The following is a 23,093-nucleotide window of genomic DNA, read 5'->3' as shown; positions in this document are numbered from 1 at the left end:
ATGAGGCCTCAAATGCCAGGCGAAGGAGACTCCAACTTTCCTTGTGTGTTCTCAGTAGGTATGGCTAAGATTTATGAGTCAAAAAAGAAGCTGAGGGAACATGTGAGGTCAGGATGGAGAGCAGAAAGGACCACAGGAAAGGGACACGGAGATGCTCCAGGAGTTTCGCTGCAAAGGGCAATCACAAGGATGAAAGGGGGATATCTAGATGTTTGGGGTGCTGGTATTTCTGACAATGTGCAGGTCTTGCCTTTGTGATCACGTTGTGTAGAATAGTTAGTGGAAGCTTTTGGAGCACAACTATGCAAGTACTTTTCACCCCTTTGCATCAAAACTGTAGTCTTTTACAAGCTTTGAAGGACAGCTGTGATAATGGTATGACTTTCGGTCAGCATACCTTCTGCCTGAGGGATGCTGATTTCTTACATCCCCACTTCACAAAATGTTCCCTTTGGGAAGAACATTCTTTGTGGATTCTTCCTGGGTTTTTTCCATCCTCTGCATGGGGTTGCAGGATTCTCTCTCCATCTTCCCCACTGAGTATAAATGAGAATCACTTAGAAAATGAAATATAAGGAGTTGGCTACAGAAACCAGGTTAGTCAGCAGAGTACTTGGAAATCCTATATCCAAGAAATCAAGTTGATGCTTGAAGTTGTTTCCTGGATGATTGGCTAACCTCTGCCTGGTTTGGAGCACTGGTACTCCTGGTTTGGCAGATGATGGGAGATAACAAAACTGTTTGAGCAGGATGCTGTCTGCTGTCAGATAACTCAGATTACTTAGTAGGAGAGCCATCCGCTGTCATGAGAGCTGAGTGAAATTCGATTTGCTTTCCTGAACCGAGGCAGCGGTCGGTGTGTGGGACGGGGAGGAGGATATTTATGACAGGTGATTAATTTTGACAGAGATTTAAAGTATTAAGCTTAGATTTTCTAAATGTTTGCCAAGACGACAGAATGCATGAGAGGATGCCTTTTACTCCAATGCCAGGACTCACTCTTGGGTATTCGTACTCAAAGGAATGTTCTCTCGGATTTTGTGTTAAGACACACTAGAAAGCCTCCCCAACTCTTTCATTCTAGTCATCCCTAGAGACTTCAGAAACAAAAACATCATCATTTATTTCCAGCGTTTTTAGCCACTTGGCTATGGATTGGTGCCTGTCTGTCACCTCATTTTTACCAACTAAATTATGGAACTTGGCTCCAACTCAGAACTTTACAACCAGGCTTTACATTTAAGCTTGTCCTCAATATTTTTTGGAGAAATGCCACTTTTTGCCTCAGAGATCCGTATGTTGGTTAAGCAGATGGCTTAGTGATCTGGCTAATGTAAGTTATATATTATTTTCCAAGAACCTAGTTGCAGAGAAGGGGCAGGGCATGTATTGATGCTAACAGGTCCAGGTACACATGAGTCCGGGTGAGCCTTGTGGTCCATTCTCGCCCAACAGTGGTGGCTGCGTTTCTTTATATCTGTGTGCTGCTGTGGCAATGGTTTGTATAGAGAGATGGGGGGGGGGGCATTGCAGAGGACAGGGCCATCTCTTGCTTGCCTCTAGATTTCCAGTAGCTTCCAGCCTAGGGTCCTGTCTGAGCAGGTGCTGCACTCACTTGCCTCTGGGTTTGTGTGTGCGCGCATGCATGCATATGTGCAAGTGTGTGTGTGTGTATGTGTGTGTGTGTGTGTGTGTGTCTGTGTGTGTCGGTTCTCTAGAAGAATACTTGACTATAGATAACAAAGGGAGACTGGGAGTGCAAGGAAGTTTCTTGAGAATTTGTGATCTGGGGTGAGAACAAGATGAAAAGCAGTAGATTATATATATATATATATACATACATACATACATACATACATATATGTGTGTGTGTGTGTGTGTGTGTGTGTGTGTGTGTGTGTCACTATGTTCTGGACTGCTTTACAGGCACGGATCAAATATTAACATGATGGGAGCTCTCAAACTTCATTACCTTCACTGTGAGGCATTTCATCATCAGCATTGCCCTAGCTTTACTTCCCACAAACACAGTATCCATTTATCACTTTATTCAAAGCCCAGCACATGGTCATACTTGACTGCCTCGGTTTTCCTTGCATCTAAATTCACCTCTACTTCCTCTGATTTCTTCTTTCAACCTCAGTTTTCCCTGCACACACACACACACACACACACACACACACACACACACACACACACGGGGCAGTCTCTCCCTGTCTTCCCTGAACTGGGTTGTTTTCGCCAAGCTTACCTCTGTGGTCTATATACTTGACATTGTTACTGTAATATGTACATTGAATCCAATCCCCACGTGAATTTATTGCGGTGGTTCTGCTCATTCTCTCTTTAAATTGTAAAAACTGTTCTTCCATCTTCTATGGAATGCTGAAAGAATTTCAAGTAAAATGAGTGTCTTATGTAAAATCATGGCATGGAGGACTGGGGAAAGATGGAGCTTGGATACAGACTAGGGCAGTTGGGGTAATTTGTAAGTTCCTAATGAATAGAAGTGCTGTTTTAAAACCCCGGGTTTGGACATACTCCCTAAAGGATGCTGTGCATATGTCCAGCAAGTGAAGTGTGGGAAACAGAGCCACCTGCTGGACCACCTGGCTTGGTTCTGTAGTTGGATGGAAGCCAACGTTACTAGAGTTAGTTTTCATAATACCTTCTCTTACTGTGATAGTAGGTATGTTGTAGAAAATATGCCTCAGTTTGATGAACTTTCTCTGCAGTTTAACTTTGTAGAAAAGGCAACATGGAATCCTTGTAACCTCGGCCACTGGCTTTTTAACCATTTATTTATTTTATTGTATGTGTATGAATGTTTTGCCCATTTGTATGTATGGGCACCATGTGTGTGCCTGGTGTCTGTGGAGGTCAGAAGAGGGCATTTGATTCCCTGGAACTGAAGTTAGAATGATTATAGACCACCAAACCAGGTCCTATGCAAGAGCAACAAGTACTCTAAACTGATGAGTCATTTCTCCAGCACGTCTAATCTAGGCACACTGTAAACATCACAGACTAACTGACCTCCACCTAGAATTTCCTCCTCAGTGCTGCATGCATGGTCTTTCTGGCATGGAAGTGAGGTGGTGTTGTCAAGAGCTCTAGCAAGGCCCTGGGGTGCACGCAGTTGGTGGTTGCTTACCTCCCGCTGGAAACCGCTTGACTTTTAAAGTACTCTGTAGAAAAGGCATTGAGGTGTTGTTTGGGTAATTCAATCTGAAGTGACCCACTAACAGGGCAGAGTCCATCTGCTTCAGTTCACTTCAGAGCTGGACTTAAAATAGCACCAATTCACTGGCCTGCTGAAAAGCAGAGCAGTATCTTCTGTCTCACTGCGGGCTCCCCACATACGAACCATCCCATGAGCCTGAACATGCACCTTGTCATGTAGACATCAGCTTCCCTGAATACAGTTCTTAGATGGTACTGTGTCCTGTGGCTGAAAGTGATGTCTGTGGATAGCCTGAATAACTTCAGACATCTCAAAGATTGGTAATATCTTCAGCTCATTTTGAGTGTCGTAGGAATGTGTAAACGGAGCCCATTGGAAGTCCTCCACTATAACTCTGGATAGGGAGGTGGTATTTATTTGTGGAGAAATGCAGCCCGGATTGTGTTTCATGTCTCCCATAAATCAAAAATGTACACAGAGAAACAAAACCCACTGAGGAAATTTAGGAGCACAGCTCAATCGTGAGGGGTCTGATTTCAGAGTTGCTGTTTTTCCTTGCTCTTGGCTTTCCTTCCTGTATGTGCAGACCTCACCCAACTTGTCTTTTTTTCTTTTCTTTCTTTCTTTTCTTTTCCTTTCTTTCTTTCTTTCTTTCTCTCTTTCTTTCCTTAGTTAAAAAAAAAACACAGCATTACACTGGTAGGCACATCTGGCCACCTGTGTTAGACAAACGCAAAGGAATTACATGTCCAGATTTCCTGGGGAAAACAGGTGTGGTTCAAATAAAGGATATTTGTTATTTCCCTCTAGTCGGTCCGTATTGAGCACCTTCCCTGTGCTAACTAAGACCTACGCAAAAATACAAAAACATTCTTCATCCCTGCCCCACAGGAAAGGAAAGAGAAAATGAAGATGGATATACGAGCCAGAGAGAGAGAGTTTTGAGGGCCAAATGAGAGAAGTGGGATTCATAAATGGCGTTTGGGAGGTTCACAGTGGAGGAGTGTTCGTTAGAGTACTGAGCAGAGAGAGCTCAGGACGCCAGCTCAGGCTGGAGGGCTACCATGGGCAGCTCTGTGGAATGTGGGCGGATGTGAGACAGCGGCCTGGAAAGAGCAAATGGTCCGTTTTGACAATGGCAGAGATGCATGTCAGGGGAGCAACGAGAGCATGGACAAGGTCAAGTTGGGGTCGTGCTTAAGAGGCTTTTGAAAACCCTGGTAAGAAGATGGACAGAAATTGTTGAAGAGCACGAATAGATTGTCAGTATGATTTTAAAAGACACTGACAGCTGTCGAGGGCAAGGCAAGGTACAGATGGTCTTGGTTTTTTATTGATTAGGGATGGGAGCAAGGGTGACAGTTAGGAGGACGTGATTCACCTTGGGCTGGAGGTGGGAGAGGAAACCCTGGCAACTTCTAGTGTTGATTTTAACGACAGCCAAGCCTGAGACAGCCACCCCACCCAGCATCTCAGAAGGAGCTGGGCTTCACAGCTCTGAACTAAATCTATTTCAGTTTCCAACAGGACAATAGTTGAGGGTCTTTGACAACAAAAGCCAAGGAATTGAGCTGTGATTGACTGGTGAGGCCTGGTAAGGAGAGTTTTCCTGGAAGAAATTTCTCAGTGCAGTGAAGGAAAACGTGAATGGAGTATCGGGAATAGGAGATTGCTGGCCTGTGCTCTTGGCCCATCACTTCTTTGAACATTTCCTCTGGAGGTGTCTCAGGTTGGATCGTGCCTCTGAATCCCTCAGAGGGCTCCTTAAACGTTGATTCCTAGAGTCACCTAGAGTTCCTGGACACCTGGCATGGGATCCCAGAATGTCTCTTTCAAGACATTTTCAGAGCTGCTGGGGATACTGGCGAGGGGACACACTTCTGGGTCCACTTTAAGGTTTTATAACCCAGTTTACAGAAATGCTTCTAGCCACCTTGATGCCAGTGTGAACCATCTATTCAAAAGGCATCAGCTGAGGAAGTGCCCTTGTCCTTCCTGTCAGTAAAGAAAATGGTTTGACCATATAGGTAGTAGTTTCATTTGGCCTTTATAGGCAAGTTTACATAAAATACATGTAATATCATTCTGGGCCACAGTGATGCTTTTGCCTTCGAACTCTCCTTAGAGTGTGTTAGGTGAGTGGATGGTGCTTTGGTATGAGTGTATTGGATTCTTTTATTTACACAGGTCTAGAGTCTTGGCTGCACATTCGACCTTCACCATACCCTAAAACTTCTCTTAAAGGCTCACTTCCAGAGAGGAAATAAAACACACTTAGCTTTCCCGTGTGTGTGTGTGTGTGTGTGTGTGTGTGTGTGTGTGTGTGTGTGTTCTACTCCATTCTCTGTGATACAGTTTAGAAAGATCTGCTTTTTTCTACCTACCTTAGGAGGTGACTGACTGCCCAGGGAAGGGTGGCCAGTGACTTCCAGAGACATCCCTAGTGACACATCTCTTTAATTGAGGAGGTGGGTGGCATCCTCTCTCTTGGAAGCTGTGAGGACGTAAATGAGGCAGGCTGCAATGCTTTTTGTCTGACTCCTCCAGGCCTTGGATGAGCAAGAGCCCAGGTACTCTTAACAGAATGTTTGCCTTTCACAGAAGAAACCCCACTGCAACAGAGCTGCCAGCCAGTACACCGCTAGGTGAAAGCAGGCTCCTTTGGGCTGTTTGTTTAACGTCTGAGCCCTCCCGTGCATGCTGTCACACTAATTAGGTTGTGTGGAAACTGTAGCAGGTGTATTTGGATGGCACAGGGGAGAGGTGGAGGAGTCTCACGTCTCAGAATGAGCTGTCAAAGCACCTAGCGGCCATTGAGGATTCCTTCCTCCCTCGGGCTCACACTCCTTCATAATCTCCAAGGGAGGCAGAGTGGGAGTGTGGGAGTGCTGTTACCTTTGGACCAACAAAACTAAATAGAGCCTTGGCAAAGGACGCCGCAGTATTTCCTGCTTGGAAGGAGGTAGAGGAGGCTGCAGATGAAAGATAACGAGGTTCCTGGCTCCCGGGCCAGCACGCTTCGTGTGATGGTGCTTGTTTTAATTGTTCTAAGGGTTACATGATAGGAACCAAAAGAAAGACAGCCGTGAACTATGACTGACAAGTGTCCTTGGCTGGTGCCCAAGCCTTGATTTCCTTAAATACTTCCATGTTGTGGCTGACGTTTTTTAACTTCATATTCTGTAGTGTTCTCAGAGCTGAAAATCTGGGTAGCAGCAGGCTGTGTGTTTCCTTTATGTCTGCCCTTTGTATTTCAGGGGCAGAAGAAATGGGAGAAAGGGTGAGGGGAAATGTCCTCATGTACTGGAGACCTATGGAACAAGGGTTGAAGAGCAGGGTCCTGCTGCAAATTCAGAACATACTGTTCCGTTAGGCTCCTAACAGCACTGAGACTTAATGGTAATAGACGTATGGATTAATCCAAGCCCCTGCAGACTCTGGAATACACAACAAGTGTTTACCACACTGACACAGTTGAAGTGGTTTATGCCTTCTCAGGGTCATGGTCAGTGCAGTGAAACTTCACTCGTTGCTGGTGAGTGTGAACTGCCCTGGATGCCCAAGGCTGAAGTCTGGCTGTATCGGATAAACAGTAAAAACAGACTAACTACAGGGAGTCAGCAGTGCGTACATCTAGATACACTAGTGCATACGTGATAGATACACTCATGCAGATGTAGTTCAGTGTTGCCTGACCGTGACACAGACAAAGAGGAAGCCGGGATTTCATTTCAGGGGAGTTGTCGATTGTGTTGTGATAGTGTATTGTCTCCAGAGCACCTGTCTGAGCCTTGACCCAGATCATGGCAGGATGGACTAATAATTGGCACGTGCTAGTTACCATTGGAACCTCCTATTCCCTGTACCCAACAGCAGCTTGAGAAATGGTGCTTGGGAAATTGTTCACTAGGGAAAGGTATGCACTGACTTCTATGTTTTTGAGGTGAAATTAGTAGATAAGATTTTTGCTTTAAATGTATCAGTTGAAGACTATATATAGACTGATAACTCACCTCATTTAACCAGTTGTAGTCTGACTTGATCCACTAGTGAATGTAAACTGTGGAAACTTCTACCCAGGCTTCCATGGAACCAAGATTTTTGTATCTATCAGGGAAGTTCAAAAGCCATGTTTTACTGCAATGACAAGGACTCCAGGAAGCTGTGCCTGGGCATCTCTGAGGCTCCTGGTACTTTCCTGGTCTTCCCTTTTGTGTAGCAGCACATCCTCTCCCACGATTAGAGACCTGTGTGAGCATGGTCTATGTGGATTGAACTCAGGTACTTGAGTTTTGTGGTCAGTCCCTTACCCACTGAACCATTTTATTGGCCCTAAACTATTGTCATTCACACAGCCATACTATACAGTGTTGGTCAAAAGTCAGTTGGCTCTGTGTTTTGACCTTCATATCCTTATCAAGTATAAAATCTAGTTGTGGAGAAATACGTATTTTATTTTTATTTTTTTATGAAAGCAAGTGTGTCTTCAGGTTCGAAGGCACGTGATCGTAGTGCTGAGGCGAGGAGAAACTGCCAGCCTTTCCTTGGTGAATCTGTTCGTCTTGCTGCAAGTTGACTTCTAATTGATGAAATCTGTCACTGCTAGCCAGACATGGTGGTTCGTGACCAATCCCAGGACTTCGGAGGTAGAGGCAAAAGGATGAAAAGTTTAAGGCCAGCCCCCCGCTTATAACAACTTCAAGTTTAGCCTACCCTACATGAAATCCTGTCTCTAAAAACAACAACAACTGAGGCTGGGTGTGGTGGCACCTGTATTTTAATCCCAGAAGTCTGGAAGCAAAGCCAGCAGATCTGAGTTCAAGGTCAGCCTGGTCTACATAGCAAGTTTCAGCTCAGCTCAGGTTGTATAGTGAGACCCTGTCTCCAAAATAAAAGGGGGGGGGGAATGGTTCAGTGGGTAAGGTGCTTCCCACCAAACCTGAGTACTGAGTTCAGTACACAGGGCGGGCATGGTGGAACGAGAGAGCCAACCCTCATAAGTTGTCCCCTGATCTCCACACAAGTGCCACGACACGGGTGTACATACACATAAAAGTTAATGTAGTAATTAAAAAAAAAAAAAAGAGAGAGGGGAGTGGGGGATAAAATGTCATTGGCTAGCACCGTATTTTAAGCTTTCTTAGGTGTGTAAATTTTTGCAGTCGTCTATACCGTATTTTCCAATGACCTCTTCTTCAGTAATAAACCCACAGGAAACATTGGTGTGGAAAGACTGTAGCATTGCTGCCATTGGGTGGAGGCAGAGATCCCAGCAAGATCAATTGTTGAAAGTGGTGATTAAAGCAAGATTGGAAGGAAGTGAGCAGGCTCAGGGCAGGAGACGGGAAGCAGACCTGGAAGACCATGCTAGAAGCCTGTTGGACACTCGTTATGCTGACTGGAACCAGAAGAGTGGGCCGGGGCTATTTTCACACGTGAAGTAGCAAACATCTGCTCAGGTGGCATCCATTCAAGCACACTGGTTTAGGGGACAGAACTGGAGGAGTGGCCCCCCAGCTGACGTCAGAGGACGGAGTGTGTTACTTCATCTCCTGTTATATAACACTTTCAAATGCGTGCCGCGGGAGTCTTTTTAGCAACTTACAAAACTGAGAAATCTATTTTAAGCAAATGTCTAAATAGCTCATTGCATGTTTGTGTGGCTATTTTTATTCAGTTATCACTTGCCTGCCAAAACAGTCCCCATCTTAAAGTGGGCAACCCTGGGGCCTCAGATGATCCAGGGAGATTGTGCACCCACCACACCACATTTTCAGAACTCCATGAAGAAACCCAGGCATTTGCGCGAGTGGCCCAGCCCCTGCTGTCCCGTTCTTTGAGCCTGGCAACCGCTAATCTGCATTCTGTCTCCATGGATTTGTCTATTCTAAGTACTTTATATAAGTGTGATCATACAGTCTGTGGCCCTGTTTACCTGCTGTCTTTCACGTGACATGTCTTCAGGGTCCATCCACATCATCTTCTTAGCTATTCATTCCTTTCTGTGACATGTAGCGTACTATTAAATGGATAGTCCACGTTGTACTCATCTGGACAGCAGTTGATGTACATCTAGGTGATTTCCATTTGGGGGTTAATATAAGTAATGCTTTAGACAACTCTCACACACAAGCTGTATGTGAAATAACTTTTCTCTCGGGGCTACATACCCTGGAGTGGGATTTCAGGGTCCAATGGTAATTATGTGTTTAACTTTTTGAGAAACAGCTAAAGTAGTTTCCTCTACAACTGTATATTAAATGGTATGTGCATCTTATTTTTAATATGACATTTACTAGGGAGTGGGGTTCTACCATCAATACATCTGTGCAACTACTGTTCTGACTTCTTCTGGTCTCAAAGACAAAGGAATACCAGTGACCACAGCATTCCATCCAGCAAGTACTTAGCAGGTACTTTCATGTGGCAGTGTTGTAACCCTGGACATACTAGAGTGAGCAGAATAGAGGGGGTTGCCACTTGGATGGTTCTTACCTTCTAGGGAGGAAACAGCCCCTCCCCAACTACATATCTAAGTAAGACTGGGATCGTCCTCTAAAGGAAACGGAGCTTATTTAGTCTTGGGATAGTGATAAAGGACCAAGTATCCACAGAGGTTCCCTGAGGACGTTGTATGAAAGCTGGGATGAAGACAGGTAGGTTAACTTGATGGGGATGGAGGAGTGCTCCAGTCACAGAATCGTGCACAAAGGAGCCAAGAAAGAGCATGGTGCTTTGACTGTGGAGAGCACAGGGAGGGTGTGAAGGGAATGGCAAGAAGTGAAGATGGGAAGCCAACAGTGGCTACGTCATAAAAGGTCTTTTATGGAGACGAGGGAGATGGGCTCTGTTGGTAAAATTTCTGTCATGCAAGCATGAGGACCTGAACTCAGATCCCCATGTCTATTTAAAGGAACAAAATACCAGTTGTAGCAATGACTGGCTATAACCTTAGCACAGGGCAGGCGAGACAGGCAGATCCCTGGAGTTCACTGGCCAGGCAGTCTGTCCATTCAGCGAGCATCTGGTTCAGTGATCGACCTTGTCTCTAAAAGATAAGATGGGGAGCAGTTGGGGGAAATACCTGACATCAACTTCTTGCCTCCATATACATATGAGTAAGTGCACATGCACCCCCCCACACACAAGTGCACATTCACGCCACACACACAAGTGCACATGTACCCACACACACAAGTGCACATGCACCCACACACGCACAAGTGCACATGCACCCCCCACACACAAGTGCACATGTACCCACACACACACAAGTGCACATGCACCCACACACACAAGTGCACATGCACGCCACACACACAAGTGCACATGCACGCCACACATACAAGTGCATATGCACCCACACACACACAAGTGCACATGCACCCCCCACACACAAATGCACATGTACCCACACACATAGAAGTGCACATGCACCCCACACACATACAAGTGCACATGCACCACACACACACACACAAGTGCACATGTACTCATACACACTCAAGTGCACATGCACCCACACACATACAAGTGCACATGCACCCACACACACAAGTGCACATGCACCCCCATACACACAAGCGCACATGTACTCACTCATACACACTCAAGTGCACATGCACCCACACACACACAAGTGCACATGCATGCCACACATACAAGTGCACATGCACCCCCACACACAAGTACACATGCACCCACACACACACATACAAGTGCACATGCACCCACACACACACACACATACAAGTGCACATGCACCCACACACATACAAGTGCACACACTGGCACATGACATACACATATGCATTCATACACACAAGTCCTTTTGAGATGAAGAAAATTAAAATATTATAAAAACAAGACATTTTAGAAGATTTATTTTCTTATTTTTATTTTATATGTATGTGTGTGTGCATGTGTTATGTTTGTGCATGTGGCCCTTGGAGAGAGCACTGGATCCCCTGGAGCTGGAGTTAGAAGCAGTTGTGAGCAGCATGACATGGATGCCAAGATCCACACTCAGGTCCTCTGCAAGCCATCTCTCCAGCCCTATAGGACATTTTTATTAGTTAAATAATTCCGTATTTTCAAAGATGTTTGTCCGTAATAAGAGAAGTTGTTATCTTTCAAACTGAGATGAGCAATGATGCAGTGATTGTAACAAGTTTATCTAGAAGTATGCTATGACATTCTTCATATAAAAAATTAAGTTGCTCAGAAAGTATCATTAATCATAATTTTAAAAAAGTAACTATACGTAAGCTAATAAGAAAATGTAACTGTTCCAAGACAAAAAGGTAATTGTGCCAAAACTTAGTACATTTGTATATATTACCAGTAACTAATTTTCAATGAAATAAAATTATCATTTATAAAAAGAAAGAAATGAAATATCAGAAAACCTTATGATAGGCCAATTTACAGGAAACTAGAAAATATAACTAAGAGGAAATTAATGGAGACACAAGTAAATGGATAGATACAGTTTAACCATGAATTAAAGGCTGGAGCTCCAAATCAAATTTAACAAGGGGTTTTTGTTGTTTTGTTGTGTTTGTGTATGTGTGTGTTGTGTTTTAAGTACTGATGATTCAGGCTGGAGAGATGGTTCCGTAATTAAGAACACTGGCTGCTCTTCCAGAAGACCCAGGTTCAATTCCCAGCACCCATGTGGTGGCTCACAACCAACTGTGACTTCAGTTCCAGGGGATCCAATCCCTTCCTCTGGCCTCTGTGCACCAAGCAGGCATATGGCACATAAACAAACATCAGGCAAAATATTCATATACATTTTTCTTATTTGACCATTCAGCCATCCCTGGTGGCCAACACTTACCATTTCAGCATTTAGGAAGCTGTATCAGGAGGCTTTTAAGTTCAAGGCCAACGTGACTTTATAGCGAAGAAAATGAACACACAAAACTGGAAAAGCTTTATGAACTTTATACATTTATCATTTTTTTTTGTAAAAGACAAAGGACTTAAAACAGCCAAATTACCATCACAAAAGGATAGGTTAGATGACCTAGAGTAACTAACTGAAAGATTATTTCATAAAGTAGCAATAATTGCAATAGTGTGCGGTGGCGTGAAGACATGAAAATAGCTTGGTGGAATAGAGTTTGTCAGCCCATCACAGTGCTATGTTAGCATAACGAAGGAAAGAAAAGTCTTGTAATCATAGTCCCAGATATGTGAACAGAAAGTGAATATAAAAATACATAGACTAAGAGGCAAAGTACATTTGCCCTTCCCTACCCACTTAGGGAAGAGTTCCAGGATCCTTCTAAGACAGGAAGCTCCCCAGATGCTCAAGTCATTCATACAAAATGGCTAAATATTTATATATAACCTATAATCAATCATCCAGATACCTTCAGTCACTTCTGGGTTACTTATATGTTTATTAATGACTTTCCATCACTGTAATGAATTATATGATATAAATAGCACTTTTTAAAAAGCCTCATGTGAGCTAATGATTCTAGAGGGTTCAATCCATGGTCACTACTAAGAACCTTGTGGCAGACAGGAAGCGGGGTGGGTGGTGGGGGGGAACTAGGTACCCAGTGTAACCTTCAAAGGTATATTCCCAGTGACACACTTCCTCCACTTAGACTCTGTCTCCTAATGTTTCCAATGTCTTCTAATATAGTATTCCCAGCTGAGATCAACTGTTCAAAACATGAGCCTGTGGGAATATTTTATATTAAAATTATCACAATACCTTATTCAATATAAATACTGTGAAAAAATTATAATATCTACCTTGGTTAGCAAATACCAATAAAAATATCTGTGCATGTTCTATACAAACATAGGTTTGGGTTTTTTTAAATATTTTTCTATCCACAATTAGTTGAATATACAAATCAGAGCCTGTGGATACAGAGGGATGGGTGTATGTAAAATACAAGACCTCCCTATGGCACATGACTTACCCTGGCTTCTGGGCCCTGAGGGATGGTGTCAGCAGAGCACAGGGGACTCTGGAGTCCTCTGACTTGTTAGTAGTGGATACCTAGGTGTCCACAATTTTCAAAGCTCACTGACTAGAATACTTACAGTCTGTCCATTCTTAATTTGTTCTTCAGTTGGGAAGGGAAGTCTCACAGGGACGATCAAGGCAGATACTGTAACTCGGGGGAGCAGGCCGGGTGTGAGACAGCAAGAAACCATGAATGTAGTCATAGACTGCTGACCCTCGTAACAAGGAGTTGGCCACGTGCTCACAGTACGGTATTCAACCTGAAGTTGCCTGATCTTTAGAGACAGCTTCCAGATAAGCTAAAATGCTTTATGGTCTTCTCAAGCTTTCCTCTTTAATACTTAACATATTATAATCATTGCTCTAATTTTTTGACAAAATTTCATACATTTGTGGTATCACACCTTACATTTCGCTAGGCAGCCAGTCCTGTATATCAGCAGGCTCTGTGTTTACAGATTTAAACAACCTCAGGTAAAAAAAAATATTAAAGGAAAAGGAATTGTGTTTGTATTGAATGAGTGCAGACATTTCTCCTGCCATCATATCCTGCTTAATACAATATAATAATTGTTTGCATAGTATCTGTATTACATTGGGTACTCTGAAGAATCTAAGTATTTAAATTATTTAGGGACATGTGCATGGATTATATGTAACTGCTATGCCATTTTCTATACAAGACTTTTGGCATCTGCAGATTTGGGTATCTTAGAGGAGGGCTCCTAAACAGTACCCACAGGGGACTGTGTGCATACGTTGTGATGAATTGCGTCAGCCTCATTACCACGCCCATCCCCCTCACTTGGTTTTCTTTGGTGGGATTATTGAGATCGATTCTCTCATCAACTTTCAAGTATAACATGTGTTAACTCCAGTTTCTGTGCTGGTCCATTGATCCCCAGGATGTTCATTCTGTACAGCCCAACACCTTTATTTTCATGTCAGATTTCATTGTTTTTTTTTTAAATAATTAGACAGTGGTTTAAAACAAAGAACAAAAGTGGGGCTTGGGGAGATGTCTCAGTGGGTGAAGCATTTGATGTACAGGGACAAGGACCAGAATTAGGATGCCTAGACACACACACACACACACACACACACACACACACACACACACACACATACTCACCTGTGCGCACACACACACACACATGCATACCCCTCACACCCAAACATGCATATATGTACACACATTCACACACATACACATGCCCAAAAAGGGGGGGGTATTGGATTTGGAAAAAACCATGTGCTTAATGGGCCCTGCAGGGTATAAATTTCAACCAAGTATTTTTGTCCAAACATTGTATCAGTTAATCTAGTTAGAATGATGTGGCCAGCACTTGGCCATCTCTCCTGTGGATACTTGTTTATATTTTAGCTGCTAGGTTATGAGCAACAGGCAGCATGTCCACTCCTTTAGTCTTGATTCATGGTGAGAAACCATTCTGAGGAAGACACTAGGGAACATCAGCAGACACAGCCTAAGCCCAGGCTTTTACTGTGAGCTCTGTCCGCTAGACTCCTGGGACTGTGTGAACACTGGCAAGGAGCAACCTTCCTTATGGGATGAGTTTGGGTGTGCTCTGCTAGCCTTAGAGTTTTAGAGACTAGATTTTATTCTGGGTGTGTGTGGTTCAGATCACTGACCCCTATCTGTTTAAGTAGTATAAAAGGAAGAATTTTAACTTGCATATAGTTACAAGGCTAGTATATCGGACATGTTTTAGTTTTAGCCTTCCAATTTAATAAAGTTATCACCTCACCAAATGTCTTGCAAGGTGTTTATTCTTTTTCTGTCAGCATCTGAATGTCTCACATGACCGAAGTGGTTCAGGACATTAGAAATAAGGAACGAAATGAGATATGAGCCCAACTTCAAGAGAATTGGGAAATATAAGAAATATATCTAGATTAAAATAATGTATATTACAATACTGGTTTCAAAGCATGATGTGGAATTGATGTTAGGTTTGCTATTTAATGCTTTGGGCTTGTTTTCATCACTTTTTCTAAAGGTTTCCAACTCTGTCCTTTCTAACTTCAAAAGACACTGAACGGCGTATATTTTTCACTATAAATTGCTTACTTTGTAATTTCGCATTGTGTGTGTGTGCTCTGCTATTTCTGATTAAAGCAAACCTTGGCTTTGCCCTCAAGGGCTTAATGTCTGTGTCATTTATCAATGGACTTTGATTTTTTTTTCTTCCTTGGTGTAGTGTTACCTACCTCACGTTATTGCTGTGTACTGTTTTCAGAATTTGGTGTGCATCCGTGTGCTCAGTGTTACATCACACCCCTAGAGTAGGTTAGGGTTAAAGATGCTGAGTGACCATACTGTGCACTGAAGCAGTAAGTGCGCTGTAAAATGCTCACTCTTCTCCCATCATTTCAGAATAGCTTTTTCCACTTTTTCTAGTAAGCTGAACATGAAACGTTTTTGCCTTATTAAGGACCTAATAATACATGTTTTTTTTTCTGTTGCTTCTTTGTATTAAAGCCTTGCTCATTAAAAATCTGTGATGTCCCTGCTTTATTATCTTTGTCTATTCCAGTTTAAAAACTGATTGTTACAATAGTTACCCGTGTAGAGCAGCACAACCTGAGGGTAATGGTTGTCATTAGGAATTGGATGTCGACTTTTCCTTTTCTATAATTTTTTGTGTTTTTTCCCCCACTCTACCCCTACTTAACCCTGAGGTTCCCCTGTGTCTTGGAGGAGGCATATGGCCACTCCAATAAAGCTGCCTTGAGTCAGAGACAAATCACTGTGGGAGCTGAAATAGAAATTGGAAGGTTTTATTTCCTTGTTTGTGTCTTGCTGCCACAACTAGATTTTAAAGATGTGATATTGCTGCTAGTCATTGCATTCGAAGCTATTCATTTAAAAAAATTATTTCATTAGATAGAGGCTTATGATTGGTAATAAAAAAAATGTTCTTTAAATTGTCATCTTTTCTCTTTGCAGTTTTGAGAAACGGTGCTTGGGAAATTGTTCACTGGGAAAAGGTATGCATTCGTTTTTATTTTGTTCCAGAAGAAATGCATAGAAGTGTACTTTATAGACATAATTTTTGTATGTATTGTAGGCAAATGTCACCAACTCCACTAATATAGAAGCTGTTTAGTAATTAATATAAAAATTTGTGGTCTCCACCTAGCTACATGCACTGAGCATTTCTGTACTCTTCCAAAGAGGCTATTCTTTTGGAAAGTACTGTCTAGAACATTTCTGTTTTATGGTATATTTTGAGTACTCTTTTCATAGATTTTACTTACTTGGTTTTGTAAATTTTGTTTTAATCATCTACTGTCCAAGTTTTAAAAAAAAAATCAATCGAGTTCTGATATTTCACATTTGCACGTTTTAGTTCAGATTTACAGAGTGAAATCATCCCATTCATGTATGAGTACTATTTTAAGAAAAGTGGTCATTCAAACTAAACGTCATTTTCTAAAGAAGCAGGAGTCGGTTCTGTGCTTCAGAGGTAGATCTGCTAGCTGGACCAACGTCCGCCGCAGCGTTTAGTGAGTGGAGTCATAGTTTGGCCAGTGTGACCCGGGTGTCCGCTCTTGTTAGGCCTTATTTGTAAAAGGTAAGCAGTGATGCCTGTCAGTGCTCATTTTAGTTCCAGAGCTTGGAAACCCCGGTCATCCACAGGGATAGCCGTGGTGGCTCATTAGACGGCCTTTTGGAGACCACTGCAGCCGACACTAGACGTGTGTCTCACAGGACAGTATCTTGCAGGGACAACCAAAGTGTTGTCTGCTGCCGATTCCTTCACACTCCGTTAAAGTCCACGCACTCAATTCTCCCTCCTGACATCCATGGTCACCTCCCGTCTCTTCTCAATGAGAAACTAATTCCATTTTTTATTTTTACATCAGTGACTAGACGAGGAACTGACGTCTCCTCTTCCAGAGACATGGAAACTCACATCTCTCCGCTTTCTGGTCTTTGACACTAAAGTAACAAGGAGGAAGACACCTTCAGGGTGTTGTATTCTTGGGGTAATCAGCTCTGTTTCAGAAGAATGAAGCAGAAAACCAAACTGCTGAAAACTTTCAGGAGTAACTTGCTCTTATGGGCTCATCTGGTACTTGTGGGTTTAGACATTTTACAGAGAAGACAGATGGGATATAATCAGATACAATGGATTGAATCTGGGTGTATGACATTAATAGGGTTGTCGGTACAGTTAACAGAAAGGCGCATTTTTGAAAAGTACTGTATCAGGTGGGTTTTTTTTTTTCTTTTTGCCTAGACTTTTTTTGCTTATCAGGCAATGACTCTCTTCTGCTCCATTGTAAAATTAACCTTCAAATTTCCGTAACGACAACCATTATTTTGATGTTTTGCTAGTCTACATGGATTATTGTAACTTTGTTTTTATTTTTTATTTTTTTTATTTTTTTATTTTTTTTTTTTTTTGAGACAGGGTTTCTCTGTAGCTTTGGAGTCTGCCCTGGAACTTGCTCTGTAGACCAGGCTGGCCTCGAACTCAAAGAGAACCGCCTGCCTCTATCTCTTAAGTGCTGGGATTAAAGGCGTGCACCACCACCACCACCCAGCTCATTTTTAAATTTTTAATAGACAAAGACAATAAATCACTGGCTATGATTACCCATAATGATAACATTGTTTGTCATTCTTGAGATCAGGGCCAAACTTCACGTGCATATTCCATATTATGATATGAAAAGATAGAATTTAGATTGATGCCAAAAAGCCACCCAGCTAAAAAGAGCTGAAGTTATTTAGTAGTTATAACTAGATAATTACATTCCCAGAGTTGGTTCAGTGATGAATTCAAGGTTAACATACAAAACTAACAATATTTTGATGTTTGCAGTATTGTTAGGAAACAGAAAAAGGAGATCTCAGTCCTACTGATATGTGGGATGCTTACAAACCAAATCTATGTGACCTGTAGAAAGAAAGCAATGACCTCAAACTGGGGAAGTCTTCCCAACTCAGCTTCTTGAGCCCTGGGACCACAGGCGTGTGCTGTTACACCAGCCTCGCCTATGTGGCTCTTTAACATCTAAAGAAAAGCTGCTTTCTTTCTCACCGCCCCCAAAAAAGATTCAGGTTAATGCACACATGTATGTTCTCTCAAAATTAAAAATGAGAGATCACTTATTTCAAATTATTAATATAACATAATCTCAAAGAAATTATCATTTGCCTTAAAAGTCTGTTTCAAAAATAGATATTAACAAATAAAATAGAAAAAAAATCTAGTGTCCCAAAATGAGGCATTTTCGATATTTGGTAAGTGAGGCAAAATTGCAGATTGACAGGGTCAAGAAATAATACTTGAATATTTAGATTACATTTAAATCACGATTTGTGGAAAATTAAATTCCATCTGACTAAAAGAATTCAATGTTAAAATGTTGTTTTGAAATATACACTAATAGAACAAAGATTTTTAATAAGTATTTGGGGAAGATCAGTGTCTCCTGATTATGATTATATTAATTTTAAACCTATACATAAGAAAAGATGTCACAGATAACTGGGGAATATATTAAATATTGGCACCAACCAGAACAAAAGATTCACATCATTATTCTTTAAGCAAAAAATCAAAGTCTGTAATAAGCAAGAAGAAATATTAACTAGACTTGGTATGATGGCCAACCAACAGAAGTTGTAAACAAAAGAAAGTTGATGTTTCATTCATGAGAAACTTATATTCCAGAATTGTTATTTTATATTGCCGTAATATGTCATTGTGGAGTAGTAGTTGACTGTTCATGATGAAAACCATATAGAAGAGATTCTGATCACTTATAGATAGTTCCTCTCTACATGAAGTGGGAGGGAGTTTACATATGCAAAAATGTTTTCATAATATTTAATACACATCCAATAGCAAAAAGACAAGTACGTTACAACATCCTGCACCCACATTTCATGATAAGTAAAGCTTTAATTATGTATGCTTTGATGACACAGAAAATTTATACATCCATCCAATAAATATTTATTAAATGTATGTGCCAAGCAGTGAGTGAGCTCATAGCCCGTAACAGAACATGTAGCGGCTCCTATATCAGAACATATAATCACAGGTTCAAAGAATAGGCCTGCGTATGCTGCGCTTCCAGCCATGTTAAAAATGGTGGATTGAGCGAATGGCAGACACAAAAGCAGACTTCCTTGTTGGCTTGGCCATGTTGCTTGTTCAGGTCTTGTCCTTGGTTCATGTGATACTTTGTACAACAAAAAATAATCTTAATATACTAAACCAATAATGTCATCCACCTGCCAGCGTAATATGAAAAACCCTCATGCAAATGGACTTTGCTTCGGATACTTTCACTGCAATTCTAAGCATGTGGAGGCTTTTAATGGTCCTCAGAGGACCTATAGATTTGTCTCCGTGTATCTACTCATCACAGAACACCAACAGCTCTCAGGAGTTAACGGCCCAGCCCTCTAGATTGCCATGAAGAGGTTTCTCGGTTACAAAGGTGAAGTTTTAGGAATCTGATTTGAAAAGAAAGCGCCCCGCCCCCATATGAACCTGTATCTCTTGAGACATAAGCATCTGGCCTCATTGCTCTTACCACAACACAAAGGCCAGTTTTTTACTTTGCCACGCAGAGGTCACTGCTCACGTTTTTGAGACAGGTGCTGGTAGAGAATTTAGGTGAATGATCTTGAAACCAGTGCATAATTGGTTTGTTGGGAAGCATACTATAGTGAGCTGTGTGCATATCTGTGTGCATATCACTTTGCAAAACTGTTTAATGCGTAAGTTCCCACCACAAGGTAGATTTCTCTGCATGAAGACCATCTTTTAAAATTCTTGAATAAAAAATACACATATATTGTTACCTAGAATTAGAAATAGTTTGGTTTTTTTGTTTGTTTGTTTGTTTGTTGGCTTTTTTCTAGACAGAGTTTCTCTGTGTAGTTTTGGTGCCTGTCCTGGAACTCACTCTGTAGACCAGGCTAGCCTCGAACTCACAGAGATCCACCTGCCTCTGCCTCCCGAGTGCTGGGATTAAAGGTATGCGCCACCGCCACCCGGCTTGATTTTTAAATAAGTCCTTTATAGTTTGATACTTTTTAACCCCCTTTTCATAATCCTTGATCATAATTGCTCATGTCAGTGGCTTGAGGAAGTTCAAGGTGATGGATTGAGAGCCCTAAAGATTTCCTTCACGGCCAGGCGGTGGTGGCGCACGCCTTTAGTCCCAGCACTCGGGAGGCAGAGCCAGGTGGAGCTCTGTGAGTTCGAGGCCAGCCTGGTCTCCAAAGCAATTTCCAGGAAAGGCACACAAAGCTACACAGAGAAACTCTGTCTCAAAAAAACAAACAAACAAACAAACAAACAAACAAAAAGATTTCCTTCATGTCCTCCAATTGGACCTGTGGTCAGAGAATGTCCTCCACCACAGCCTCTCCTTCCTTCTTTCTGATTCTCTTATACTGGAAAGGAGAATGCCATGGTAAGAAGCCAGAACCAGATGGAGAGAAAGCTGCTAGAGTATCTTTGAGAAACTGCTCTTAAACATCGGCAAGTAAGGGAGGTCCCTGTTTTTCTCACATCTTGAGAATTCCTGGAGCACCGGGTAAGCGCTTGGCTTTCCCAGGCTGCTGGAGGCACCGCAGTGCACAGTGTCGCATTTTCTTCGGTTTAATAGTCCTGAGCCCTTCTGTTGTCTTGCAATGAATAAAGAAGTTGGAAAGCACTGTGGCCACTTAGGACTTTCCTTAAGTCAGATGCTCCCACCTGACACTCATGGAGGTAATGCAGCCCCTGGTTTTATGAAGCATGTAGTTTAATTGGAGGAAAAACATTAGCACATGGGGGGTGATTTGAAAGTAATTAAATGGCATTCGGGGTGGCATTCCCTCTAAGTGCCTCGATTGCAGAGCATTTGTTGATCATACTCTTCTTGTCCTTGCTTCTCAGTTAACTGGCACTGCACATTTTTCAGGGATAGCATATATTTATGCTTACTAGTTTTATAGTTTTTTTTCTTTCTTTTTTTCTTTTCTTTTCTTTTTTTTTTTTTTTTTTGTATTTTCACCCTCTTTTGAAGTAATGGGTGTTCAATTCCAGCATCCTTGTTATTTGGCACTTTTAGATAGTCCTCAAGGCAAGTTTCAAATAAAGTGATTTTTTTTTTTAAGAGCGTACCATCCAGCACTTTCTTACTTGAGCAACTAGTGTTCATACTGTAGATTATAAGATGTCCCTCTCCAGCTTTCCCTCACCTGTTTCTCCCAACAGATAAAATAGAGCACACTGACCTCATCTGTAGTGATTCCCTATAATGAGTCCCTCCAAGGAAGCAGGGGCCAGGTATTGCTGAGTGGGAGATGCACTGTTTGCCCAAAGCTATTTGCCAAAGGCAGTAAGAACACCGACAGATTACTTCTAATAGTTTCTGGCCACAACAGAACTTTAATTCATCTTCATACCATGCTCAGGTATTTGAATTATAATGATAGTCTCATTACAGTTATTCAAATATTGGGCTAGGTGATAGGTGTGGATTTGAGTCTCCACTTTTTCACTCATCCTCAACATGTAACTCAGAAACTTAGGCTCTTAGATGTTTTCTTCCACTCCAAATTATAAATTAAAGTGACTGCTTTTTGCGTAAAGGTCATTGTGAAGAGGAATCATCGCAGAGATGATCAATTCTTCACTTGTACTGAAACATCCTTAAGTAGGATAGAGGTTTCAGCTAATAGGTTCCTCCTTCTTATTTTTGTGTCAAAGAGAGAACATTTAAGAAGTTGAGATGTCGGGCTGGAGAGATGGCTCAGAGGTTAAGAGCATTGACCGCTCTTCCAGAGGTCCTGAGTTCAATTCCCAGCAACCACATGGTGGCTCACAACCATCTGTAATGAGATCTGGTGCCCTCTTCTGGCCTGCAGTCATACATGCTGTATACATAATAAATAAATAAATCTTTAAAAAAAAAAAAAAAGAAGTTGAGATATCAACCAAGTAGGTATAATTGTTCAATAAATTTTATAAAGATAAGTAACAGATTAAAAACAAATATACATTTACCCCTTAATAATTTTATGTCATTGTGAACATTAGAATGGTTTTTTTTTATTCTGTGCATTAATACAATGGGTTGTATATTTTTTTTTACTATCTTTCCATGCAGATAATTAACCAATTCCCAGTTTTCTTTCAGGTAAATGTTGGAGATATAGTTATAATAAAAGGCAAAGAGTATATACCTGCTGACACTGTCCTTCTCTCATCAAGGTAGAGACACCTACTGATGCTCAAACAGTGTAGAGGATGGTTTCTCTACCCTGCATTGACCTTGTGATTTCTCCAAGGAAATAAAGAATAAACGAAGAATTTTAAACCTCTCATGATTTTTAATTAAGCATTTAAAAACTGATTGGCTTCATGTTTGCCGTATAGAAGAAGTATCGGGTACTACATAGCCCAAACTTGAAGGTCTCCGCTTCCTCTGGCTACATCCAGATCCTTGTGGTGTGTGTGTACCACTAACTCTGTCTAAGATTTCCTATCATTTGCCTTATGCCATCCATGGAGTGGGCTCTGTGAATTTTGTCTTTCAGTCCTCATTCCTTTATGGTGCAATAATCATCTCTTGCAAACTTCCCTATTCCTTATGGTGAAAGGGTACAAGAAAATGGATGAGTGATTTCTTTTTGTCATTGTACCTTTCTAAATGGTACGGTTATCCAACCCAAAATGAGTACTCTATTCTTTCCTTTCCATCTTTTCTGTTGCTGAAGTTAGATCATTTTTGTTGCATTCACATTTAAGACAGTTGTGAATCAGTATTCAGAACATATGGCTTTAGGATTAAAAACTGTCACACTAGTCCTGGTGTAAATTTAGGATTTAAAACCTTAAAACTCGTCCTAAAATAAATTAAGAAGAAATG

General features: G+C 41.6%; 1 protein-coding gene across 1 annotated transcript in view; it reads left to right on the top strand.

Moving 5' to 3' along the window:
• The window catches only part of Atp8a1 (ATPase phospholipid transporting 8A1), a 196,666-nt gene that overhangs the window by 12,376 nt on the left and 161,197 nt on the right, over positions 1–23,093 (top strand). The window contains exons 6-7 of the mRNA XM_059274745.1: positions 16,150–16,190; positions 22,362–22,435. Coding sequence (XP_059130728.1) covers positions 16,150–16,190; positions 22,362–22,435 — 115 coding nt within the window. The remainder of the gene's footprint in view (positions 1–16,149; positions 16,191–22,361; positions 22,436–23,093) is intronic.

Source organism: Peromyscus eremicus, chromosome 10 (assembly GCF_949786415.1).
Source record: "Peromyscus eremicus chromosome 10, PerEre_H2_v1, whole genome shotgun sequence".
NCBI lineage: Eukaryota > Metazoa > Chordata > Mammalia > Rodentia > Cricetidae > Peromyscus > Peromyscus eremicus.
This window is presented reverse-complemented; position numbering and strand designations above follow the sequence as displayed.